We start from the raw sequence: 23,416 nt of genomic DNA on the forward strand, positions 1-23,416 counted from the left end.
GCACATTCAGAAATAAAGCTTGTGTGTTGCATATGGTATTTTAACAAACCCAGGGCACAATTTTCCCACATAAGGTTTGCTTTGGAATACTTGACCAAATTCCTGAGATCTTCCTGAAATACTGAATTAAAAGTTGAATATGGTTCCTCCTACCTTTCTTCTCTTGATAATATAAACTTTAATTTACATAGATATGTGGTCAGATAATTGTTCAGTATCTTTCTTTGTCCATGTATCTGGTAAATATATTTTAAAGAAAGTGTTATTTATTGTGTTTCTACATTTTTCTATAAATTATCAGTTACACATCTTTCTTAATATAGAGGGAATATTGTCATTTGAGCTTTGAGTTTTAAAGTAAATTAGAAAATCAAAGAATTGAAAAGAAATTGGACAGAGTCTTGTTTATCATCCTATCTTCAGGACTGCATCTAAGCAACTAGTGAACATTCGTTATTTATATATTTGTTTATTTATTAATGTACCTATATGTCCAGTGTGGGGCTCGAACTCATGACCCCAAGATCAGGGATCGCATGCTCTTCCAACTGAGCCAGCCAGGCATCCCACAACTAGGAAACTTTTAATTTTCGAGAGAGAGAATACATTATTTTCACCAGTATATGCTCTGATACATTTGTTTTTGAAAATGAAAATTACATACTGAAAATAAATATTTCTAACCAGATATTAGGATTCTCCTTTTAACAAACTGTGTTAAATCAGCTTGCACAGGATGAAGGTAGTTATGTTGGCGGCTTTGCAGTGGTGGAATATAACACTGCAGAGCATGCTGAAGAGGTTCAGCAAGCCGCTGATGGTATGACGATCAAGGGAAGCAAAGTCCACGTTTCCTTCTGTGCCCCAGGAGCACCTGGGCGAAGTACATTAGCAGCATTGATAGCAGCTCAACGTGTGGTAAGTTTATTGTTCTTTATGAGGATATAGAAGAATGCTAATGTATCTTAATCTATCCAAACCAGTTGACCATTCATTGGACCTTCATTACATTTCCATTACACAAAGACATTCTTCCTTTGTAAAAATTGGCTAAACGGTATCTCTGTCAAATCAAGCCAGGAGTCATTACAAAAGAAAAAATTGCATTAAGTAAAGTGTATCCATCTGAAGAAGTTTTTTGAAGGAATGTTCTGTTCTAAACTTTGAGTGTAATGTCTCTTTTTACAAGGTGTTCATAAGTATGCATAGTGCAAATACAGGAAGGTGTGTGCTTCCTTTTTGCCCACATGGCTCATTGTAACTACTTCTTTATTGTTGACTGCCTGCTTATTTTTCTCTGTACCTCTGTAGTATGGAAGTTCCATGCAGATAGACACTATTTCTTGTTCAGTTTTTACTCGAGGCATGTTAGCATAGTATGACATTTGAATGTGATGTTAAAGTATGATTTTGAAATGTATTGTTGGGAATGGAGGATAGAATTGCTAGATAAATACAAATTTTGCATGGGACATACTTACATTGAAAAAATTATTCATTGATTATCTGAAACCCATCTGGGTATTACCAATTAAATCTGGCAACCATAGGGAGGTAGAAGGAATTGAATAAAACCTTTCAAGCAGTAGGATGAGGTGAAATGTGTGCTTCCAGAGTGGTGAGTGGTGGAGGTGGAGGAGTATAGAAAGGGATGAGATGGTAGGTTGATGCCAAATCAGAGGACCATCAAGCACTGGAAGGATTTAGACTGAATTTGATAAGCAGAGGGGAGCTTATGAGGTATATAAACAAGGTAGTGATGGGATCAGAGTGAAGCCATCAAGAGATTAGTCTGCAAGTGGCTCATGGATGAACAGGGGAGGGAGAAAAGGATAGGAGATTGCTCTTGGTCTCACATCACTTGCCCTCCTCTTCCTGTTCTTGCACTTCATGTCTGGTCCTTGATCCCTTCTCCCTTCTTTTGTTTGCCTTTTCCTTCTTAAGCTCTCCTGTCATTCTCCTGTTCTAAGTCACAGCCTCAGCTATTCTTTGACTGTCAATGTCATGCCTCTGTTGGATCAGAGTTGCTGAGTTTACAATTGTGAATTCATCCAGTCACCTACTTCTGCAGCCAGGGCACTGTGTCCTCTTGGAGAAAAACAAACACTTGGGTGACTTGATGCTACTACATGTGTGTGTCCTGCATTTATGGCTGGTCCCCTGAAAAACTTTAGCTTCACGTCTCTCATCAGCCGCTCTTCTCCATTTTCTTTTTAAATTTTTTTTTTTCAACGTTTATTTATTTTTGGGACAGAGAGAGACAGAGCATGAACGGGGGAGGGGCAGAGAGAGAGGGAGACACAGAATCGGAAACAGGCTCCAGGCTCTGAGCCATCAGCCCAGAGCCCGATGCGGGGCTCGAACTCACAGACCGCGAGATCGTGACCTGGCTGAAGTCGGACGCTTAACCGACTGCGCCACCCAGGCGCCCCATCTTCTCCATTTTCTACAGCAATTACCTTAAGCCTTAATCTCTCTTCTGCCTTCGTCCTTTGTATCAGATGGTCATGCTTCATCCATGGACAAAGATCCCTGCTCTCTTGGAGGAAGAGTTGTACCTCGTCCAGCCAACACAGCGGCTCATGACTGTGTCTCCCATCTTCAAGGATCGTGATCCTTACCTTTCAATGTTTTTTCATTGGTTGCTCTGCTAGCTCCATCCCATCTTCTCATAAACATGTTCAGATCCTTTCCTTTAAAAATTCTTTCTAGAAATTGGCTTTTAAGTCAGAGTGGCTAAAATGAACAAATCAGGAGACTATAGATGCTGGAGAGGATGTGGAGAAACGGGAACTCTCTTGCACTGCTGGTGGGAATGCAAACTGGTGCAGCTGCTCTGGAAAACAGTGTGGAGGTTCCTCAAAAAATTAAAAATAGATCTACCCTATGACCCAGCAATAGCACTGCTAGGAATTTATCCAAGAGATACAGGAGTGCTGATGCACAGGGGCACTTGTACCCCAATGTTTATAGCAGCACTCTCAACAATAGCCAAATTATGGAAAGAGCCTAAATGTCCATCAACTGATGAATGGAGAAAGAAATTGTAGTTTATATACACAATGGAATACTACTTGGCAATGAGAAAGAATGAAATAAGGCCTTTTGTAGCAACATGGATGGAACTGGAGAGTGCTATGCTAAGTGAGATAAATTATACAGAGAAAGACAGATACCATATGTTTTCACTCTTAATGTGGATCCTGAGAAACTTAACAGAAGACCATGGGGGGAGGGGAAGGAAAAAAAAAGTTCGAGAGGGAGAGAGCCAAACCATAAGAGACTCTTAAAAACTGAGAATAAACTGAGGGTCAATGGGGGGTGGGGGGGGTGGGTGATGGGCAATGAGGAGGGCGCCTGTTGGGATGAGCACTGGGTGTTGTATGGAAACCAATTGGACAATAAATTTCATATTTAAAAAAAATTTTTTATGTTTATTTCTGAGACAGAGACCGAACACGAGTGGGGGAGGGGCAGAGAAAGAGGGAGACACAGAATCCGAAGCAGGCTCCAGGCTCTGAACTGTCAGCACAGAGCCTGATGCGGGGCTCGAACTCACAAACTGTGAGATCGTGACCTGAGCCAAAGTCGGTCGCTCAACCGACTGAGCCACCCAGGTGCCCCAACAATAAATTTCATATTAAAAAAAATAGAAATTGGCTTTTATATTGCTCTTCCTTCACAACTGGAGCCTCTTGAACAATTAGCCCCTACTTCATTCCCGTTTCTTCATTTCCCATTCCGCCTCAGCCTGATATACTGTGGTTTCTACCTCAGCTATTCAAGTGAATCTGTTCCCATTTAGATTAATAGAGATTTCTTAGTATTGAAGTTGAGTAGGCACTATTCAGCATTTTATTGCTTGGTGTCTTTAAAAAAGTCTCCTCCACCATCTTGAATTCTACCCACTATTCTTTTTCTGCCTAACTATTTGTGCCCTTTCTTCTTTTTCCCTAAGGGCTGGTATCAGACTTCTGCCTTTGGCTTTTTCACTTACTTCTTGTATATTCCAATAGCCCCAGTTATTGCCTATCAGTAATGACTTACAAGCTTATATTTTTGAACCAGTTTGCCCTCAGCACTAAATATGCATTTCCAAATGATTATTAAACATTCTTCCTTCATATAAGTAGTTAAATTTCAACATTTTCAAAAGAAAAGTATCTTTTCTCTGGAATTTGTTTTTCTGTGTTCTATAATGTAATATTGGATTTGCTGAGGTTACAACTCTGAATCCATCCAGTCGCCTACTTGCACCAGCACACTGTGTTCCCTTAGAGAAAAACAAACACCTAGGTGGCTTGATGCCACTATAAATATGTGACATACATGTATAATTCTGTGTTCAGTATGTGGCACAAGTTCACCCAAACTAAAATTATCTGAACCAAAAACTCAGTTAATCATGATTGGTTTCCCTCACCTGCTGCCCAAATCCAGATGTCAAAAATATTAGTAAATCCTTTCAGTTGTATGTCCCAACATTTCTTAAATCCTTGAGACTTGTCAACATCTTTGTTACTTTGCTCAGGATCTCATCTTTTCTCACCTTGGTGTTGAGAATAACCCTCTGTGTGGTCACCACTGTAATCCATCTTCCCACAGGACCTCAGGAGTGATCTTTTCCATCTTCAAATCAGATTATGTCATTTACTTACTTAATATTCTTTAATGTCTGAATAAATTCAGATTCCTTTGCATGGCATGCAGGGCCCTTCATGATCATATATCAGTGATAATGAGAAATCTTAAATGTTTCTTGATCTTAAAAGTAATGCATTTGCATTGATGCTTTCTACAGGTTCCTGGTACATAGACTTTATCAAATTTTCTGAGATTAAAAAAGAAAATCACGGGGTGCCTGGGTACAGTCAGTTAAGCATCCGACTTTAGCTCAGGTCATGATCTCACAGTCCATGAGTTCGAGCTCTGAGTCAGGCTCTGTGCTGACAGCTCAGAGCCTGGAGCCTGTTTCAGATTCTGTGTCTCCCTCTCCCTGCCCTTCCCCCCCCCCCTCAAAAATAAATAAACATTAAAAACATTTTTTAGTAAAAATTTTAAAAAGTCATAAATAGGTACTAAAATTTATCAGAGCATTTCTGCAACTTGAGATAATCCTGTGATTTCTCCCTAAATTCTTTAATGTGCTGAATCACACTGATTTTCTCATGTTAAACCATCCTTGCATTATAAACTGTAATTGATAATATTTTTTCCAATGCATTGTGTGATTTGATTAGATATTTTATTGTGCATATGTGTACGTGTCCTCATAAGTGAAAAATGCTTAAAATTTTTTGTACCATCATTTATTTTGGAATCAAGGGAAATACCTCATTAACTGATTTAACTGTTTTTTCTCCTGCTCCCCTTTTCTTGCTACTTCATGGATCAATTCATATAAAATAGGGCTTGCCCATTCTTTGAAAATTAGAGAAATCTTGTCCATGAAATCATGTAGACCTAGTCCTGGAAACTCATACAGAGGAAAATCATTGGTTACCATTTAAGTTTCTCCTATAGATGTTTAGACATTTTACTTTTGTTTTTGTCTCTATGCCATATTTGGCATTTGATTATATTCCACAGATTCATCATCCATTTTGGTTAATTTTTCAAATTTATTGGCACATAGTCATTTATAATATTTTTAAAATTTATTTTGTCTGTTCTCATTTTTTAAAATTTTATTTATGTATTTTGAGAGACAGAAGAGCACATGAGCTAGGGAGGGACAAAGAGGGAAGGAGAGTGAAAGAGAGAGAGAGAGAGAGAGAGAGAGAGAGAGAGAGAGAGAGAACAGAAAGAAAAGAAAGAAAGAAAGAAAGAAAATCCCAAGCAGGCTCCACACTGTCACCACAGGGCCCAGTGCAGGGCTTGATCTCAGGAACAGTGAGATCATAACCCGGACAAAAATCAAGAGTCAGGTACTTAACCGAATGAGCCACTTAGGCACTCCTACTGTTCTCATTTTCATTGTGTATTTTATTTATTTTTTTTCTCTTTGATCAGTGTTGCAAAAGATTTCCCCATTTTATCTTTTCAGAGAAACAGTTTTCTTGTGTTTATTTCTACCTTTTGCATATTTCTGCCCTTCTTTTTAAATTTTAATTCCAGTATAGGTAACATAGTGTTATATTAGTGTCAGGTGTACAGTATAGTGATTCAGTCATTTTGTACATTACTCAGTGCTCATCGTGATAAATGTACTCTTAATCCCCTTCACTATTTCGCCCCTCCCTCCACCCACTTCCCCTCTGGGAACCATCTGTTCTCTACAGTTAAGAGTCTGTTTCTCAGTTTGTCTTTCTCTTTGTTTTGTGTCTTAAATTCTACATGTGAATGAAATTATAAGGTATTTGCCTTTCTCTGATTTATTTCACTTAGATCCATCCATGTTGTTGCAAATGGCAAGATTTCAGTCTTTTTTTGGCTGAGAACTATTCCATTTTCTGTGTGTGTGTGTGTGTGTGTGTGTGTGTGTGTGTGTGTGTGTGTGTATCACCTCTGCTGTATCCATTCATCTATCAGTGGACACTTGGACTGCTTCCACATCTTGGCCGTTGTAAATCATGCTGCAGTAAACATAGGGGTGCCTATATCTTTTTAAATTAGTGTTTTTATATTCTTTGAGTAAATATCCAATTGAGAAATTTCTGGATCATATGGTAATACTATTTTTAATTTTTTTGAGGAGACTCTGTACTGTTTTCCACAGTGTCTGGCCTTATCTTTATGATATCCTTGTTTTTTTCTTTTTCAGGTTTACTCTTTCTCCTCTGTCTTTATTGATATTAGTACTTAGCACCTTTATTCTCAATCTAGGTTGTTTTCTGATGAATATATTTAAAGCAAGTTTCTTTTTAACTAATGCTATACCTATGTGTCATAAATTTTATTTTGGCTTTAAGTTTTTATAATTTACAGTGTTTTTAATAATTTTATAACACGGAGTGTTATTTTAGTTTCAGGTATACAATATAGTGATTCCACAATTCTAAACAATGTCATAAATTTCAGGTTATAAATGTTTAAAATTATTTTATTTCCTTTTATACTCAAAGCTTTTGTTTTTGTCTTATGTCCACTTAAACAAATTTTCAAAAACTGTTCTTCTGACATAGATTTGTAATTTATGGTACATGGTTACTTTCTGTGAATGAGCCATGTGTGCTCGGAAACAATCCAGACTCTATGTTTGTGGGTTATAAAGTTATATGTGCATATATGTATGTATAAATATTAGCTTGAGTTTATTAATTATGACTCAGATATTCAATATCTTATTTTTTTGTCTGTTTGATCTGTCATTAAGAGAAATGTATTAGAATTTATCTGTGTAATTGTTGGGTTTTCTTTTTTCTCCTTAGTCTGTTAGTTGTTTCTCCATAGATACATAGATAGGTATAGGTATTATTAATTAGGTACACATTTGTTTGTAGTCATATTGATCATTTTACCAGTATATATGTTCTTCTGATGTTAGAATTGCTACTTCAGCTTTCTTTTAGTTTATATTTGCCGTCCCTTTATTACTAACCTTTCTTTACATTTTGTTTTAGGTATGTGTCTTATAGCTAACATGTTGCTCTAAAAACATGTGTTTAAAAATCAAATTAAAAAAGTATGTCTTTAGTTGGTATATTTAAACTGCTTGAATATGTAGTAATGATTATTCTTTTATATCACGTTTCCACCCCCCCGTTTTTTAATGTTTTTAGTTTTGTTTTTTTTTTGAGAGAGAGAGACAGAGCATGAGCAGGAGAGGGGCAGAGAGAGAGGGAGACAGAATCTGAAACAGGCTCCAGGCTCTGAGGTGTCAGCACAGAGCCTGATGTGGGGCTTGAAACCCTGAACCTTGAGGTCATAACCTGAGCCGAAGTTGGATGCTTAACTGACTGAGCCGCCCAGGCACCCTATACTTTTTCCCCTTATTTTCATTTCCCATCTACTGTTGGATGAATAAGAATTTTCTTCCTCTTGTTTGAGAGTAATATCCTCTATCTTCATCCTCTTGGTGATTGTCCCTAACTTATTTACATCCCTAGATTTGTTAGTATCTCTTTCTTCCCACTTAACTTTTTTTTTTGCATTTAAAAAAAATTTATTATTTAATTTACATCCAAATTAGCATATGGTGCAACAATAATTTCAGGAGTAGATTCCTTAATGCCCCTTACCCATTTAGTCCATCCCCTCTCCCACAACCCCTCCAGCAACCCTCTGTTTGTTCTTTATATTTAAGAGTCTCTTGTGTTTTGTCCCCCTCCTGGTTTTTCTGTTATTTTTGCTTCCCTTCCCTTATGTTCATCTGTTTTGTATCTTAAATTCCTCATATGAGAGAAGTCATATGATACTTGTCTTTTTGTGACTAATTTCGCTTAGCATAATACCCTCCAGTTCCATCCACGTAGTTGCAAATGGCAAGATTTCATTCTTTTTGATTGCCGAGTAATACTCTATTTATATATATACCACATCTTCTTTATCCATTCATCAGTCGATGGACATTTGGGCTCTTTCCATACTTTGGCTATTGTTGATAGTGCTGCTGTAAACATTGGGGTGCATGTGCCCCTTTGAAACAGCACACCTGTATTCCTTGGATAGATACCTAGTGGTATAATTGCTGGGTTGTAGGGTAGTTCTATTTTTAATTTTTTGAGGAATCTCCATACTGTTTTCCAGAGTGGCTGCACCGGTTTGCATTCCCACTAAAAGTGCAAAAGAGATCCTCTTTATCTGCATCCTTGCCAACATCTGTTGTTGCCTAAGTTGTTAATTAATGTTAGCCATTCTGACAGGTGTGAGGTGTTATCTCATTGTGGTTTGATTTGTATTTCCCTGATGATGAGTGATGTTGAGCATTTTTTCATGTGTCAGTTGGCCATCTGGATGTCTTCTTTGGAGAAGTGTCTATTCATGTCTTTTGCCCATTTCTTCACTGGACTGTTTTTGGGTGTTGAGTTTGATAAGTTCTCTATAGGTTTTGGATACTAACCCTCTATCTGATGTGTCGTTTGCAAATATCTTCTCCCATTCTGTCTGTTGCCTTTTAGTTTTGCTGATCGTTTCCTTCACTGTGTAGAAACTTTTTATTTTGATGAGGCCCCAATAGTTCATTTTTGCTTTTGTTTCCCTTGCATCTGGAGATGTGTTGAGTAAGAAGTTGCTGTGGCCAAGGTCAAAGAGGTTGCTGCCTGTTTTCTCCTTGAGGATTTTGATGGCTTCTTATCTTACATCTAGGTCTTTCATCCGTTTTAAGTTTATTTTTGTGTGCTGTAAGAAAGTGGTCCAGGTTCATTGTTCTGCATGTCGCTGTCCAGTTTTCCCAGCACCACTTGCTGAAGAGACTGTCTTTATTCCATTGGACATTCTTTCCTGCTTTGTCAAAGATTAGTTGGCCATATGTTTGCGGGTCCATTTCTGGGTTCTCTATTCTGTTCCATTGATCTGAGTTTCTGTTCTTGTGCCATTACCATACTGTCTTGATTACAGCTTTGTAATACAGCTTAAAGTCTGGGTTGTGATGCCTCCAGTTTTGCTTTTCTTTTTCAAGATTGCTTTGGCTATTCAGGGTCTTTTGTGGTTCCATACAAGTTTTAGGATTGTTTATTCTAGCTCTGTGAAGAATGCTGGTGTTATTTTGATAGGGATTGCATTGAATATGTAGATTGCTTTGGGTAGTATGGACATTTTAACAATATTTGTTCTTCCTATCCAGGAGCATGGAATATTTTTCCTTTTTTTTTTTTTTTTTTGGTGCATCTCCTTCAGTTTTTTTCATAAGCTTTCTATAGTTTTCAGTGTATAGATTTTTCACCTCTTTGGTTAGATTTATTCCTAGGTATTTTATGGTTTTTGGTGTAATTATAAATGGGATCTATTCCTTGATTTCTCTTTTTGTTGTTTCATTATTGGTGTATACGAATGCAACTGATTTCTGCGCATTGATTTTATATTGTGTGACTTTGTTGTATTCATGGATCACTTCTAGCAGTTTTTTGGTGGAATCTTTTGGGTTTTCTATATACAGTTTGTCGTCTGTGAAGAGTGAAAGTTTGACCTCCTCCTGGCCGATTTGGATGCCTTTTATTTCTTTGTGTTGTCTGATTGCCAAGGCTAAGTCTTCCAATACTATGTTGAATAACAGTGGAGAGCCACTTAACTCATTCTTATCTCCGTCTTACTTCCTTCTTCCTATCCCACCTACCACCATGTTGGTATCTACATTTTTATTTTACAGTTGCTTTAAATATTTCCCCCCATGGTACTAGGTTTTGTATGCAAGACTGAAATTAACTCTGATCTTACATATGTTTATTTGCACGTATCATGTAACATGTCTTGTATTTACTGCATCTCATGTGATTTTCAGAGATGGTATTAATGTGGTAAATAAAAACTTTTGAGAATTTGTATAGTTGGAAGTATTTTAATTTCTTTTCACATATTTAGGTAATAGCTTAGATGAATATAAAATTATAAAAATCTATATTCAAAGTTCTCCCTTTGGCCCTTTGAAAATATTAATTTGTTGCCTTCTTAAATCCATTGTTGATGCTTGGAGGGAGATGATAATCATTTCCTGTTCCCTTTGGAAATACATTCTTTCTCACTGGAAGCTGTTAGCATATTTGTCTTTGATATTCTTAAATTTCATACCCAAAAATGTGACTAGGTGTGTTTTTGTCCTTATACATCATATCTGGAACACTGTGAATCCCTTTCATTCTGTGCTTTTAAGTTTTCTTTAATGATGAGCAATTCTCAGCTGTTATTTCTTCAAAGACCCTGTTCTTTTTTTCTTCTCCTTCGGGGACTCTTGTTTTGTACAGGTTGACACTTCTAACCTCTTCATTGCCTTGCTTATTCTCTTTTGTTTTGTTTGCATTTCTTATTTCCATGTTTTGTTTTGTTTATTTGCATTTTCCATTTATCCTTTTCTGATATCTTCTGGGAACTTTCTTTGAACTGATATTTCCAGTCACTGTTTTGTTTTTCAGCAACACATATTCTGTTTAACCTATCTGTTCAAGCACAGGATAGAGGATAGTGTATTGCTCTGTATGAATTTCTTCAGTTTCCTAGTGGACAGAGTGGTGATAATAGTATCAACCCTGTTGAGTTGTTTTGGAAAACTAAGTGATACAATCCATGTAAAGTGCTTAGAACAATGCCAAGTATGTGGTAAATGAGGGCTGTTTTTCTCTTTTTTTAACATTTATATTTTTCATACCCACTATTTCAAATTAGTTATTCTTTGTAACTTCTACTCCTTGATTCACATTACTGATAAAAATGTTTTTTTAAAGGATATTTATTATGTCTGTTACTATGCAGCATTCTTATTTCCTGTCCATTAATTCTGGTTTGCCTCTTACAGGTGTCTCTTACAGTTAAGGGGCTCCATTCTCTCCACATGTCTAGTTGTTGTGTTCTGTGAATACATATTTCCCTGGGAGGATATCAGCTTCCCTGTGTGTGAATGTTTAGAGGTTGAGGGAGTAGAGGCTGGACAGGGGAGAGCTAAAGCCTACTCATCTTAGCTGGGGTTTAGGGAAGGCCGGTGAGGAGCGAAGCAGAGTACCTCTCCCTTTACTATTTGTCCTTGGCTGCAACCCTTTTCCCACCTCAACCAGGCAATCCCTCACCTTTGAGAAACCCTTAATTCATTGGTCCTGTGGCTGTCACTAGATTGATGCTGCTGTTTTCCCTTCTTGTGCTGGCCAGGAAAGTCCTCATCTCTAGAGGGCAGTGCGGAGGCAGCAACATAGTTGCACAAGTAAAAAGCCCTTCCCCAAACTGGCTGTAGGTCCAGGCTCTCTCATGCTCCTTGATGTCTGCCTCTGCACTGGGACCTGCTGCCTTCTATCTCTCCAGGGATTTCTCACAGGTTTTGTGTCCCATTCTCAGATTTGTCACCCTGTCCCTCCATCTTCATAGTATCTGGGTTTAGAGTGGGATTCCAGGTGCATTGTCAGTTCTCCATTTTTTCATGGCTAGAAGTTTATAGTTTTTTTATAACCGTACGTTAGTATTCTCATCTATCAGGTTGGTTTTTAAAACTGAACACAATTTCAGAATTTTAGGAAGCTCCTAATTACATGTGTGTGAGTCCAGTTCAGCCTTGTATCAGAAGATTAACTTAATAAAGACCTTTATTAAAAGAAAATTTATTCGTAAGGCAACCCACATTATATAGTGAGGCTCTTCTGTAGTATAAGATATTCATACTGCGTCGACAGATTATCTCCCTGTTAATATATTCAGATACCCTTGGTATCTTTCTACTTGTATGAAGAGATTTAGCTACCTAAATTGTTTTTGTTTTTGTTTTATCTTACTAAATCGTTAGTCCTCTTAGAGCCAATTTGTATTTCACGGAGACATTTTATGATGATTTCAGTATATGCTATACAGTATTTATAGTATATATCTTAACATAATTAGAAATTGTAGAATATATAAAAAAATGTATCATAGAAAGCAATTTGCTTGTATCATTAAAAGATCAGATGAATGAGAATTTCTGAAAGAAAACCTTTAAAATTTCATCTTTTGTACTTATCCTTGTTATAATGTTTCCTATTTCTGTATTTATTAAAGATGCACAGTAATCAAAAAGGCTTACTTCCAGAGCCAAATCCTGTACAAATTATGAAAAGTTTGAACAACCCTGCCCTGTTACAAGTCCTTCTACAACCCCAGCTTTGTGGACGAGCTGTTAAACCAGGTAAGCACCATGGCACTGATTAAATATAGAAGGTTGGCATGAAGTCAGTTTGTGCTGTTTTATATGAAAAACACATTTAAATTAGTCCAAAAATATTTTTCTAGGACTTGTCATGAATTTTAATTAATGGTCTGAGGTGATAATATGTTTTGCCTGTTTTTGGTAGATACAATCTGCTTATATGTTTCCTGATTTCTTTTACCTTTTTAAAACCAGTTTAGCTCATAATTAAATGACAGGAATTTAAAGACCAGATAATTAATACACTACATTGTTATGGACTGTATCAACAGACAACATGATACTTTTCTAAGTAATATTTTTAGCAGAATTACTTTGTTCATAAATGCTAAAGTTATGTTTCCTTTTTGCTCTTTTTTGTTGAAAAATAGTTTTACTTTGTAGAAAATGACAAAAGCATTATGGAAATCTTTATAATATTGGTATATATTAAATATCTATTTAGTATTCCTTCTCTGATAAGAGCCTACCTTTTGAAATGTACAACTATATGTACATAAAATGTATACTTTAGCATTATGAAGTGAATTTTTATATTCAACATTAAAGTTTAGAATAAAAATGTTTAAATACATTTTATGTTTGTTTCAACGCTGACTGGTCTAACACCAGCTAGTGGACTGCAATTCAGTTCTAGCACTAACTACCCAGGGTTAGCCCAGACCCCAGAAGTTAAGGGCTTAGTCACCAACAGGTCTGCCTCTCTTTACGCACCAGTTGTCAATTCAGGGGGGCTCCAAGCCACCTGTACTTCTGACCCCTGGCTACAAATTCAGGGATTCCAGTGACCACCCCAGGTTTGATGATTTACTAGAACAGTTCATAGGGCTTAGGAAAGCACTATACTTATGATTACCGTTTGATTATAAAGGCTACAACTCAGAAACAACCAAAAGAAAATACTCTTAGAGCTAGGTCTAGGAGGGCCCTGAATGCAGAGCTTTGGTGATCTTTTCCCATGGAGTCAGAGCACATCTCTGTGTTCGCCAGCTAGAGATGTCTACTGAATTAAATTTGGCATTCAGAGTTTTTATTGAAGTTTTGTTATATAAGCAATGACGACCTGTTATTGAACTCAATCTCCAGTTTCACTCTTCTCTCTGGAGATCAGGAGGTCCTGCTGATACCACGTGGCCCAAAGCTCCAGCCCCCTAATCACATAGCTGGTATTTCTGGCAAGAGCAGTCCCCCCATAAAGGCCCACCTTGAGTCACCTCATTAGCATAACAAAGATACTTGTAGCACTCAGAAAATTGTAAGGGTCTAGTATTCCTTCTAGGAACCAGGGACAAAGACCAGTTAAATTTTGTATTATACAACAATAGTCATAGTAATAAATATGTCCCATAATCATCAATTATTTGTGTGTAAGAAGCAGCTTTAGAAGTTTTCTGCTTCATCCTGTTACATAATCAGATATCTCTTCTACAATTTTAATGGTATAGAGATAGTTTTTTACATCTTGATTACTTAAAGCATGAGAAGCTCATTATTTCCCAAGGCAACCTATTCCCTAATTAGACAAATTTATTTACTAGAGTTTTTTTTTAAATATTAGATGGTAATCCCTATAATTTTAGCCATTTATTCTAGTTCTTCCTCTGAAGAAACACAGAATAAATCTATTCCTTCTTCCATAAGAAAAGACTTCTAATGATATTTGAAAAGACAGCTACCATGAGACCTTAGTCATTTTTGGTTTTCCCTGTCTTCTATTCTCCAGGTCAGTGGTCTTCTTAAAATTTATTTTTTGAATATGCAGCCATATCAGTAAAATAAATTTTGAGCAGAGCCCCAGTGTATACAGTATATGTATCAATTATATGTCAGTTATATAAATGCACCCTTGTCGACCTGTATATTAAGAAATGATAAAACTTAATATTTTTTATTTAAGGATGAAAGTTAATATGAACAAGAATTCTAGTATTTTTTTTCTACACCTCGTTAACTTCTTTGAAGACTACCGTTTTGTATTTGGCTTTCCATAATATGTCCCAAGATACGCTCTCAGGCCTCCCCAACTGGTTGTCCTCTTGTAGATAACAGCCTAGGTTTTCTGATTTGTCCAGAAATAGGGTATACACAGACATGAACATATCCTGTAAATGGGTTTTGATCAGCATAGAATGTGGTGGGATTTCCCTCCTGTGATCATTCTGTTGCTGTTCATGCAGTCCAAGATTGTATTAGTGTTTGAGGGAAGTATTTCATGCTCTTGGGTCTTTTAGAAAGTATTGTCCACATCTTTGGACTCTGGGCTCTCTTTAGTAACTCCTGTCCAATATTAGTTTTTGTCTTTTCATCTGAGAATATATATTCTCTACTCTGCTTTTCTACTCAGATTGATGTATGGCCAAGAAATAAGTTATGCTTATTTTAGGGATAGTTTCACAATTTTAAATAGGATGTCTCAATATTACACTGATGGAGAAATTATTTCACCAAGCTTGCTTTCTTCCTTTGTGTGGAGTGGCAGGGGAGGAAGATTAAATCTCCTTAACGTGAACACATGCAAAGCTTCTGGAGGATGTAATGACAGTTTCTTGGTGGTTAGGAAAGACTAAGTGTCTTGTTAATCAGTAAATGCCACCTGTATTTCCTTTATCTTTTTAAAAAAATTTTTTAATGTTTATTCATTTTTGAGAGAGAGACAGAGCATGAGTCGGAGAGGGGCAGAGAGTGAGGGAGACACAGAATCTGAGGCAGGCTCCAGGCTCTGAGCTGTCAGCACAGAGCCTGACGTGGGGCTCGAACTCACGGACTGCAGGATCATGACCTGAGCCGAAGTCGGACGCTCAACCGACTGAGCCACCAGGCACCCCTGTCCTTTACTGTATCTAACTCTATCCCTTACTGTATTTTGAGCTCCTCACAGAGGGCTCTGAGCAACCTAAGAATTATAATTCATTATAATTATGTTTATATTAAGTAGTATAGATATTTATATTTATACCCTCGCTCTTCTTCCTTCTCGTTTCATTTCTCAAATAACTCACACTTACTTACCTGTTTTTAGTTTGCCTCTCCCACTAGAATGTAAGTTCCATAACTACAAAGATTTATGTCTTGTTCATCTCCTGCACCTAAAGCAACTGTTAATTATAATGAAAGGAACTTAAATAGTTATTTACAGATCAATCTTCTTCCTCTGTATCTCTGTTCCACAGCTTATACATACCTTGTTACTCACATATGGTCTGTTCTACAAATTCTCAACTACTCTGCCTTTTCTGTCTAATCTGTACACTTCCATCAGCTTGATTTTCCTCTCAGACCCAGTTTGGTTATGTTACTCTGACCATTCTGATCTTTTCTCTTCAATCCAGACCTTTTAACCAACTTCAAAATACAATGTAAATATTCTAGACTTCTTTCTTTATATGTATGTGTGTGTGTCCCTTTTAAATTTTAACTAGTATGCAATTACTTATAGTCTAAGTTATATTTTTAACAGCTTTATTGAGTTATATTTGCATATTAATCTACACATTTAGACTGTAAAAATTTATAAGTTGACATATGTATAAAACCATTGTGTACATAATTTTTATATATAAGTATATACCCATATGTATATTGCCATAATCAAAGTAATGAACATATTTATAACTCTCAGAAGTTTCATTTTGTCTTCTTATAATCTCCCTCTCCTCCATCCCTAGGAAACTACTGATTTGACTTCTGTCACTATAGTTTGTCTTCTCTAGAAATTTATATAAATGGAATCACCCTGAAATTTATATACATGGAATAAAATAAAATTACTATTTTGAGACTCATTCATGTTTCATGTATCAGTAGTTTTTTTTTTTTTTTTTTTTTAATGGAACTGTATTGCATTCCACGGTTTGCATATCTATTGAATTGTTGATAAACATTTAGGTTATCTCTAGTTTGGGATCCTTACAAATAAAATTTCTGCGAACATTTGTGTGTTAGTCTTTTTGCAGACTTATGCTTTTATTTCTCCCTGCTAAATATCTAGCTGTGGAATGGCCAGGGCACGTGGTAGGTGTAGGTTCGAGTTATAAGAAACTCTCCCATCTGTTTTCCATTGTGGTTAAACCACTTTGCATTCTCACTCATCAATATCTAGGGCTCCAGTTTGCTTCATATTCTCACCAACACTTGTTACGTTCCTCCTTTAATTTTAGCCTTTCTATTGGGTATCTCACAGTGATTTTGACTATTCCTTTCAATGATTTTGAACATCTTTTAAAATGCTAATTAGTCCTCTTTATATCTTTTTTGTTATATCATTTTAAATACTTTATGCCTTTTTCTTATTAAGTATTATCTTTTTTTATTAAGTTATCTTTTTCTTATTAAGTAGTAAGTGTTCTTTATTAGAGGTACAAGTCCACTGTTGTATGTATGGGTTTGCACATATTTTCTTTCACTCTGCAAGTTTTCCTTTATTTTCTTAACAGTGTCCTTTGAAGAGCAAAATTTATTATTTTGGCAAAGTCCAATTTGTTTTTTGTTAAAATTTGTACATCTTTTGTCATATTTAAGAAATCTTAAAAAAAATCTTTGCCAAATTTTAGGTCATTAAGATGCTCTCATATATTTTCTTTGAGAAGTTTTATAATTTTTTATATTTAGATTTCTGGTTTATGTTAATTTTTGTTTATGGTGTGAAGCTAAGTAAAGGTGCAAGTTAATTTTTTACCGTTGTTCCACCATCGTTTGTTAAAAAAGATTATCCTTTTCCATTGAATTGCTTGACGCCTTTTTTCAAAGATCAGTTCACTCTGTATGTATGTATGGCTCTATCTCTGGATTCTCCATTCCATTCCATTGATCTAAACATTTGTCTTTTTCCCAGTACTGCATTGTCTTGATAAATGTAGCTTTATAACAAGCCCTGAAATCAGTGAGTGTAAATCCTTCGTTTTGTTTGGCCTATTCTCTGTCCTTTGTATTAATATATAAATTTTGGAACTAGACTGTCAGTCTCCATGAAAAAATGTCAGTAATTTAATTGGGATTGTGTTAAATCTATACTAATTTGGATAGAATTGACAACAGTGTTGAGGTTGAGCCATACATATGGTGTATTTCTCAGTTAAGGTCTTATTAATTTTTCTCAGAAATAATTTGTAAATTTCAAGGTACAAATATTACACATATTTTGTCAGTTATTCATAGTATTTTACATTTCTTGATACTATTTTAAATAGAATTGCCTTTAAATTTAAATTTCGAATTTCTTATTTCTAGCATATGAAAGTACACTTGATTTTGTATATATTGTATCTTGCAACCTAGCTTATTATTTCCTGTAGGTTTTGTTCTTAGGATTTTCTATATACACAATCATGTAATCCACTAATAAACACATTTTCACTTCTTCCTTTCCAATATGTGTGACTTTTACTTCTTTTTCTTGCTTTATTGCAATATACAGAAATTCAGCATAATTTGTGCATTGAACTGTAAGAATGCACATCTTTGCCTTGTTTCTGATCTTGAGGAGAGAACATTCATTCTTTTACTGTCATATTAGCTATAGCTTTTTCACAGATTTGCTTTTTCAAGCTGAGAAATTTGCCTTCTATTTCTACATTGCAGAGAAATTTTGTCGTGATAATTGCTAGAATTTATACGGTGCTTTTATGCATTAATTGAGATCATCATATGTGTTTTTTGTTTTTGTTTGGTCTGCTAGCATGATGAATTACATTAATTTTTGAATGTTAAACCAACCTTTTATTACAAGGGTAAACCTCATTTGGTCATGATGTATTATAGTCCTTTGTACATATTGTTGATTGACAGTGTTGTTCAAGACTTCTTGAGGGGAGGATGGGGCACAATGGAAGAAGTTAAGGATAAAGGCAGTTATATGTGAGACTGTAGACATTTCCAGAGTGTTTTGATTCTGGTGGTGGTTGTTTTAAACTGGGAAATACTGTATTCATTAAAAGCTGTGAAAAAATATTTTTTAATGTTTTATAACAAAATACAGTGACTAACTGAAAAAAAGAGAGGAGTTGGTGTTGAAATCTCTAACCATAATTGTGGATTTGTCTACTTTTTTAGTTCTAGAAATACTTGCCTTCTGTATTTTGAAGCTTTGTTATTTGAGGCACATTTAAGATTGTTGTATCCTCCTGATGACCCCTTTATTGTTATGAAATGACCGTTTTATCCCTCTTTCCTAATAAACAATCTGTCTTTATAAACAACTTAGCTAATGACCTAATCTTCCTACCACCTGTTGTGAAACAGGATCCTTCTAAAGAAAACAATTTGCTCTTATTTTTGAGAGAGAGAGGGAGCAAGAGAGAGAGAGAGCAAGTGTGAGCACGCATGAGTTGGGGAGGGACAGAAAGAGGCACAGAATCTGAAGCAGGCTTCAGGCTCTGAGCTGTCAGCAGGGCTCGAACTCATGGATGATGAGATCATGACCTGAGCCGAAGTTGGAAGCTCAACCAACTGAGCTACCCAGGTGCCCCCAAAGAAAACACTTTTGAACAGTTTTCCAAAGATGGACTAGTTTAGCAAGTAATAAAAACTTGTGCTTTTTAAAACATGGGATAAACTTGTAGACATGTTATATGTGAATTTCAAATATTTTTGATCGTTAGATTAAATGCTTTTTTTTAAGGCACTTATTTTTTTCCCTTTCTTTTTTTTATAAATAAGACAACACAATTCTTTATTTTTTTAAAGTAAGCTCTCCATCCAATGTCAGGCTTAAACTCATGACCCACAGATGAAGAGCCACATGAGTCACACGTTCTACCAACCAAGCCAGCCAGGCTCCCTAAGATGAAATGCTTTTTGAAGCACTTTCTATGCCTGACCATTCCTAGTTGCTTTGTAATAATTAGATGAAATTACTTCACATATTTTCTATCTCATGTTTCTGTCTATTATTTATTTTGAAAACATCTCTTTTAATATATACTCTGGTATTTGTCGTCAGGCAAACTTGGTAAAAAGTGTGGCTATTTATTCCTTTTATCAACTATGTATTGTTTCTTTTGTTTTTATTATATAAATATTTTTATGTACATATATTGTCTTCTTAAATGGGTTGTAAGCTCTTCAAAGGAAAAGACTGTATGTTCTTGGCTTTCCCACCCACCCTACTCCCTGCCAACATACCCCAAAAATCTAACACAAATATGGAGCAAATGATAGGGGTTCAATTAGTATTATACTTACTCTAATACATGGAGTTAGTTTTGTTGCTCTAAGAACTAGATAAGAGAAAGCCTAGGGTTGGTGTTTTATTATCTTGACAAGAAGGTGTTGGGATTTGAAATCAAATTCTGATTTTGAATCACGGGGAAGGGAGCTTGTTACTTCTTGTGTGACAAGGTCAGTATATAATTGACCTTTCAATAAACTTGTTAAAAGTTTTAAAAACTATATTTATTTACCCTTTTTGGAGTTTATTTGTTTTTGAATCCCATGTATGTCATGAAGTTAAATATTTTATTTTCTTAAAAGCAGTTCTTGGAACACCTCACAGCTTGCCACATCTGATGAATCCATCCATCTCCCCTGCATTTTTACATCTGAATAAAGCACATCAGGTATATAAATGGCATTGAGTACTGAAGTATCAAACATTTGGAGTGACTCATTTGTTTGCTCTTAACATTTAAAATTCTTGAGAAGTTAAATGAGTATTTCATCTCTAAAAAAAAAATTCTTAGCAATAACTATGGCTACATGAAAACACAGGACATCAGATCAAATTAAGCTGATCAAAGCAGTATAGTTCTGTTTATAGGGCATTAAGGGAAGAGAGATGTATTTTGTGGCATATTTTTCTAGAAATAAGTAGTAAAAACAAGTCTTATGTGGTCTTAACTCAAAGTATTCACAGAAAGAAAAAAATGAATGTGAACTCTTAATTTTTAAATTTTAGTCTATATGAAAATAATTCATACAAGAATAAAAATGTGTTTCTTACCTTCAGATAAGTATTTTAAAACGTATTTGTATGTAAACATAATATTGGAGATAAATACTACTCATTAATTTCTGGTACTGCTGTGTCTATATAAAAGCCTAATTACAAATCCAACCTAATGTATGATAGATGATTAATGTAGCTTAATGAAGGAGTAGTCCTAAACTGAGCTTTTGAAGAAAGGTTTATCTTTTATTTATTTATTTTTCATTTTTGGAATCTAACGTAGGACCTTGTACATTAGAGGGTCTTTATTCATTCATTTAGTCAACATATTGAGAATCTAACATGTACTGGACACTGTGCTGGTCATTGAGGCTATAGCATTGAACAAAAACATTCATAGTCCTTTGTTCTTGAAGAATTTCAACAAATATAGAAAACAAATGTTAATTCTAATAAGTTGTGAAGAGTGACATGAGAGGGGAGTTCAGAGTACTGACGATATTCTCTTTATTTTAGAATTAAGACAAGAATGCTTAATTTTGCCCAGAAGGTCTATCCAGGCTGGCCTCTGCTGCCTCTCCTGTTCATTGGGTATCACTGTCCCAGCAATCATGGCCTGCTTTTGGTCCTCGAAGGACTTTGCTCTCTTCTTCGTTCTTTGCTCCTGCTGCTGCTTCTACCTGGAATGCTCCCCACCTCAATACCACCTAAGTTCCCCAGACTTCACCTAGTTCTTTCTCCACAGCCTTCAGATCTCTGTGCAAGAGTTAGCTCCTCAGGGAAAATTTCCTTGAATTCACCAACCTAAATCAAATCCCCAACTATTCTCATAGCTCCTGTATTTTTCTTTCACATACTCATCACCATTTGTAATTATATGTTTTTAATATTAATGTCTCCCTCCCTCAGGAACCTCTAAGATCTGTGAGGGCAGATTGTATTTTGTATTTCTCATTATGTAGCACTGTACCTGGCACACAGTAAGTGCTCAGTAAATATGTGTTGGATGATTAAATGAATAAATAAATGATTGAATGACAGTGACATAAAGCCAAAAGGGGGTGGGGGGAGGAAGAAGGATGAAAGAAAAAAAGAAGATCTGGAGTTAGTTCTATGACCACATAATCACATCTTGTATATTATTAAAAGAATTAATTAGCATTGCCTGAAGTAGGAAAGTAGGATATTAAGAAGCTATTGGCTTTTGCTCAGATCAACTGGAGAATTGAACTTTAAAATGAATTGGGTTCTGTGAAAAGTAGCTTTTCAAAATTAAACTAACTCGATGCTTTATCATTTTCACAGAGCACAGTTATGGGTAATACTTCTAATTTATTCCTTCAGAATCTTTCTCACGTACCATTGGCACAGCAACAATTAATGAAGTTTGAGAATATTCCTAATAATGTAAGTATGGCATTGTTTTTTTCTTTGGAATTGAGTACATTCCTTTTCTGGATTCAGGCTGTCAGATTGTTTATGAACATTCACATGTGTAGCCTTTTCATACGGTGATATCCTGCTGCCATGAGCAGAAGTCTTGTTTTCTTTTCTTCTTTTGCAGAAACCGGGCTTACTTGGAGATCCCCCAGCCATGATACTTCAAACCACAGTAGGGATGGGGTCAGCGCTTCCTTTGAAAACAGAGTTGGGTCATCATGGAGAAGCACATAAAAGTAAATGACATGCATTTACTGAGAAGTCTGGAAGCAGTCAGATTTGAGATTTAAAGATGGTTTACCTATATTCTGCTTTTATTTACAGAAAGGTTAAATTTGAGTTTTATTCAGTCATTTAAAATTTTAAGAGCCCTCTTGGCTTTTCTATTTTTCATATAAGAAAACTATTGATAAGTTATTGATGGACTTGCTTCCATGCCAAGATCACATTTTCCCTGTTGGATATGCTTTAATATTTGATGAATGTTCACAGCAGCATGAGGCAAAGACATAGATCCCTTTGAGAGTGACGTGCTGCGCACTGGGCTGACAACATATTACATAGATATCCATTTAATTTTTGCCTGAATAAGAAACCCTTAGCTTTTAAAGAAATATGTGGTATTTTGGTAAACTTTGATGATTTATTTGTATTATTTTTTAAATGTGATCTCCAAACTAGTAGTTGAAGAAAAATAACAACATGTGTACTCTGTGTTTCTGAAAAGATGACAAATTTAAACATTTTTTTAAATGTTTATTTATTTTTGAGACAGAGGGAGACAGCGCGAGTGGGGGAGGGGCAGACAGAGGGGAGACACAGAATCTGAAACAGGCTCCAGGCTCTGAGCTGTTAGCACAGAGCCTGATGCGGGGCTCGAGTCCACAATTGTGAGATCATGACCTGAGCCGAAGTCGGACACTTAACCAACCGAGCCACCCAGGTGCCCCTGAAAAGATGACAAATTTAAACAAAACAATTATTTTTTAGAAAAACAAAAGCATCTGGTATACCAAGATTTCTTATTGGAATGCGATTTGAAAGGAACTTTCAGTTTGAAGTGTAATTGAAATTTGCCTTAAGTAATTATGCTGGGAAAAGAGAAGGGCCACAAGTAATTTTTAAAAAAAGTCAATTAAATATAGGGTAGTATATTTTGCCTTTGCAGGAAGCCAGCAAGTCAAATGATCAAATAAATCCATCAATTCTGATTGTTTAAATTGACTGGGTGAAAGTTAAACTAGTATACAGACAGGTGTAGAAATTTTTATGGTATGATGGAGCCTTTTCCAAAAATTAAATTTTATATCACTAAAAGCTCATGCAGATGTTTAAAA

The 23,416-nt window shown here is 35.7% G+C and overlaps 1 protein-coding gene across 2 annotated transcripts in view; it reads left to right on the forward strand.

The window, feature by feature from the left end:
- Positions 1-23,416, forward strand: part of RAVER2 (ribonucleoprotein, PTB binding 2) — a 92,140-nt gene that overhangs the window by 28,364 nt on the left and 40,360 nt on the right. Inside the window, exons 4-8 of one of the 2 annotated variants that reach the window (XM_023258780.2) lie at positions 727-918; positions 12,610-12,736; positions 20,225-20,310; positions 21,945-22,046; positions 22,204-22,315. In XM_023258780.2, coding sequence (XP_023114548.2) covers positions 727-918; positions 12,610-12,736; positions 20,225-20,310; positions 21,945-22,046; positions 22,204-22,315 — 619 coding nt within the window. The remainder of the gene's footprint in view (positions 1-726; positions 919-12,609; positions 12,737-20,224; positions 20,311-21,944; positions 22,047-22,203; positions 22,316-23,416) is intronic. The other variant, XM_023258781.2, reaches the window with a different exon arrangement.

The sequence above is a fragment of the Felis catus genome, chromosome C1 (genome assembly GCF_018350175.1).
Source record: "Felis catus isolate Fca126 chromosome C1, F.catus_Fca126_mat1.0, whole genome shotgun sequence".
NCBI classification, from domain to species: Eukaryota; Metazoa; Chordata; class Mammalia; order Carnivora; family Felidae; genus Felis; species Felis catus.